Below are 2,245 nucleotides of genomic sequence, written 5' to 3'. Positions count from 1 at the left end.
GCGATTTATAGGTCAGGTTTCCACCGTTGAATATCTTGATATGTTTAGAGACAGCGCATGAACTTTGTCATGGCATGATAGATGTTTTACCACGCCATAGACACAGGGATGACAGTTACGGCGCCAGCGAGGACCTTGTTTTGATATGTGTGTTTGGTTAGTGTTTGTTTCTGGCGTCTTGTATTTTACTTGTGTTGGTGTTTTACGTCATAGAACAATAAAACATTTTGGGCGGCACTGCACGACCGTGCTCTATGGACGACCCGCGCCTGGTAGAGCAATGCCTACTCTTGATGTAGGTCAAGATTTCTGGAAAACCCTAAACTCTGGGTTAGCCCGCTCATCTTGCTTATTGGTAATAATGTTTACCGCCCATTTTCTTTGAATTTTCCTCAAAATATGATGGCAAAATGTTAATAGCGACCAAATGCTCTAAATCGTGTCGATGAAGGCGTAAAACACATCCAATCAATCAGTAGACAGTGTTGTCTTTCTCCTAAGCTGGCGTGGCGGAGCGGGGGCGAACCAGTCCAACCAAGAGGGGACAGAACAATGCTCGCTCTGACAAGAAGGCTAACCATTGGCGGTTTTCATACTGCTGTTAATCCTTACTTCCGGGGGTGCTTCGTTTCCGGTTGCCCAGATGTGGCGTTGACAACACGACACGATAGCTCTGTCCCGGGGAAGATGGTTTAGGTTTCGATTAGTTCGTGTACTTAGACACTTAGACACTTAGAGATGTTTGTCGAAGGTTTGTTTTTGGGACTGTTGGAAGGAATGAAGAATAATTATATAAAGCTAACTAATTATGTATAGAAAGTAATGTTGGAGTTTTGATTAGTTAGGTACATGTATTATTCTTTTTGAGCTGCAGTTTCTGACGACCGCTCTAATCTTTTAACTCACTCACACGCAAATTGTACACATATTATGCACATACGCGCAATATGTATACACTCACACACACACACACACACACACACACACACACACACACACACACACACATACACACGCACACACACACCCACGGAGTCCATGCCCAAAGGATTCGAGCCCTACCCAAAACCAGTGACTCCTACACACAATAATAATGGTCACATTTAATCTCAAGTCCAAGTTTTTGTAATGGTCTGTTTTCCAATCTGTTTGAGACTATCATAACAAAATGTTGTTGATTGCACAGACAAAATCCTCCAGTCATTAGTACAAAGCTTTAGCACGATGGTCCGTGATTACATTCCCGAGTTTCTTTTGAACGCCATTGTAGAACTTATTTGTGTTGCAAGTGCCGTCAGTCAGTGTATCCAGTGTTTAAGGCCATTGGCCCACATCACATCACACAAAACACTCATTGGATAAGTAAAGTTTCCATAATGAATAAGTACAGGTTGTGCACATATGTCTTATCATGAGTCAAACATTGCAAATTTCTGTCACCGGGCCGAGTCAGGCTGGGAGAGATTCACAATTTCCTTTGATGGACAAAGTGTGAACAATAGAAAATAAAGCGAGTTTCATCTTCAATTTCATGAGAGTTACACCTTACACATAGGGGTGAATTTGTTAATTATTTCCCCCGATAGAGATTGTTATTTAATGGAAGGCTATGAGTTTTTTAACAAGGCATTTCTGTTCCAATACGAGCAAGTGTCGTAAAACTCTATAATGATAGTACACGGAAATAGGCGCCGATGGGGATGTTGTGTGATGTGGTGTGGAATCCTTGACCACTGTCCACCAGACACTTTGCTCAACGTGTTCCTGGCCATCGCCGTGGACAATCTGGCAAACGCACAGGAGTTGACGGCAGCAGAGGAGGAACAGGAGGAGGAGGAGGCTGTGGTTAGTTGTTGTTGTTGTCGTTGTTGTTGTTGTTGTTGCTGTTGTTGTCGTTGTTGTTGTTGTTGTTGTTGTTGTTGTTGTTGTTGTTATTGTTGTTGTTGTTGTCGTTGTTGCTGCTGCTGTTGCCGCTGCTGTTGCTGCTGTTGGCGGCGCTGTAGTTTCTGTTGCTGTGGCTGTTTTGGTCGTCGTAGTTTCTGACTGTGTGTCTCTCGCAGCCATGTTTGTGAACTAATGAAAAAGGAGAGGAAGTTGACCGTTTGTTTCTGCAGGTGGCTGTCTGGGGCTGCTGGCTCTGAGAAAAGCTGGCCTGTATTTGTATATATTATGCTACATTCCATGTATATGTCATGTTCACCATCACCATCACTATCACCATCACACACACACATACACACACACA

General features: G+C 43.3%; 1 protein-coding gene across 1 annotated transcript in view; it reads left to right on the top strand.

Moving 5' to 3' along the window:
* LOC100533433 (voltage-dependent calcium channel type A subunit alpha-1) overlaps window positions 1-2,245 on the top strand; it is a gene marked incomplete at its 5' end in the record, with an annotated part of 54,455 nt that overhangs the window by 25,533 nt on the left and 26,677 nt on the right. The window contains 1 exon segment of the mRNA XM_035973625.1: window positions 1,745-1,845. Within this exon segment, the coding sequence (XP_035829518.1) occupies window positions 1,745-1,845 (101 nt within the window).

Source organism: Aplysia californica, unplaced genomic scaffold, assembly GCF_000002075.1.
Source record: "Aplysia californica isolate F4 #8 unplaced genomic scaffold, AplCal3.0 scaffold01565, whole genome shotgun sequence".
Taxonomy (NCBI): domain Eukaryota; kingdom Metazoa; phylum Mollusca; class Gastropoda; order Aplysiida; family Aplysiidae; genus Aplysia; species Aplysia californica.
This window is presented reverse-complemented; position numbering and strand designations above follow the sequence as displayed.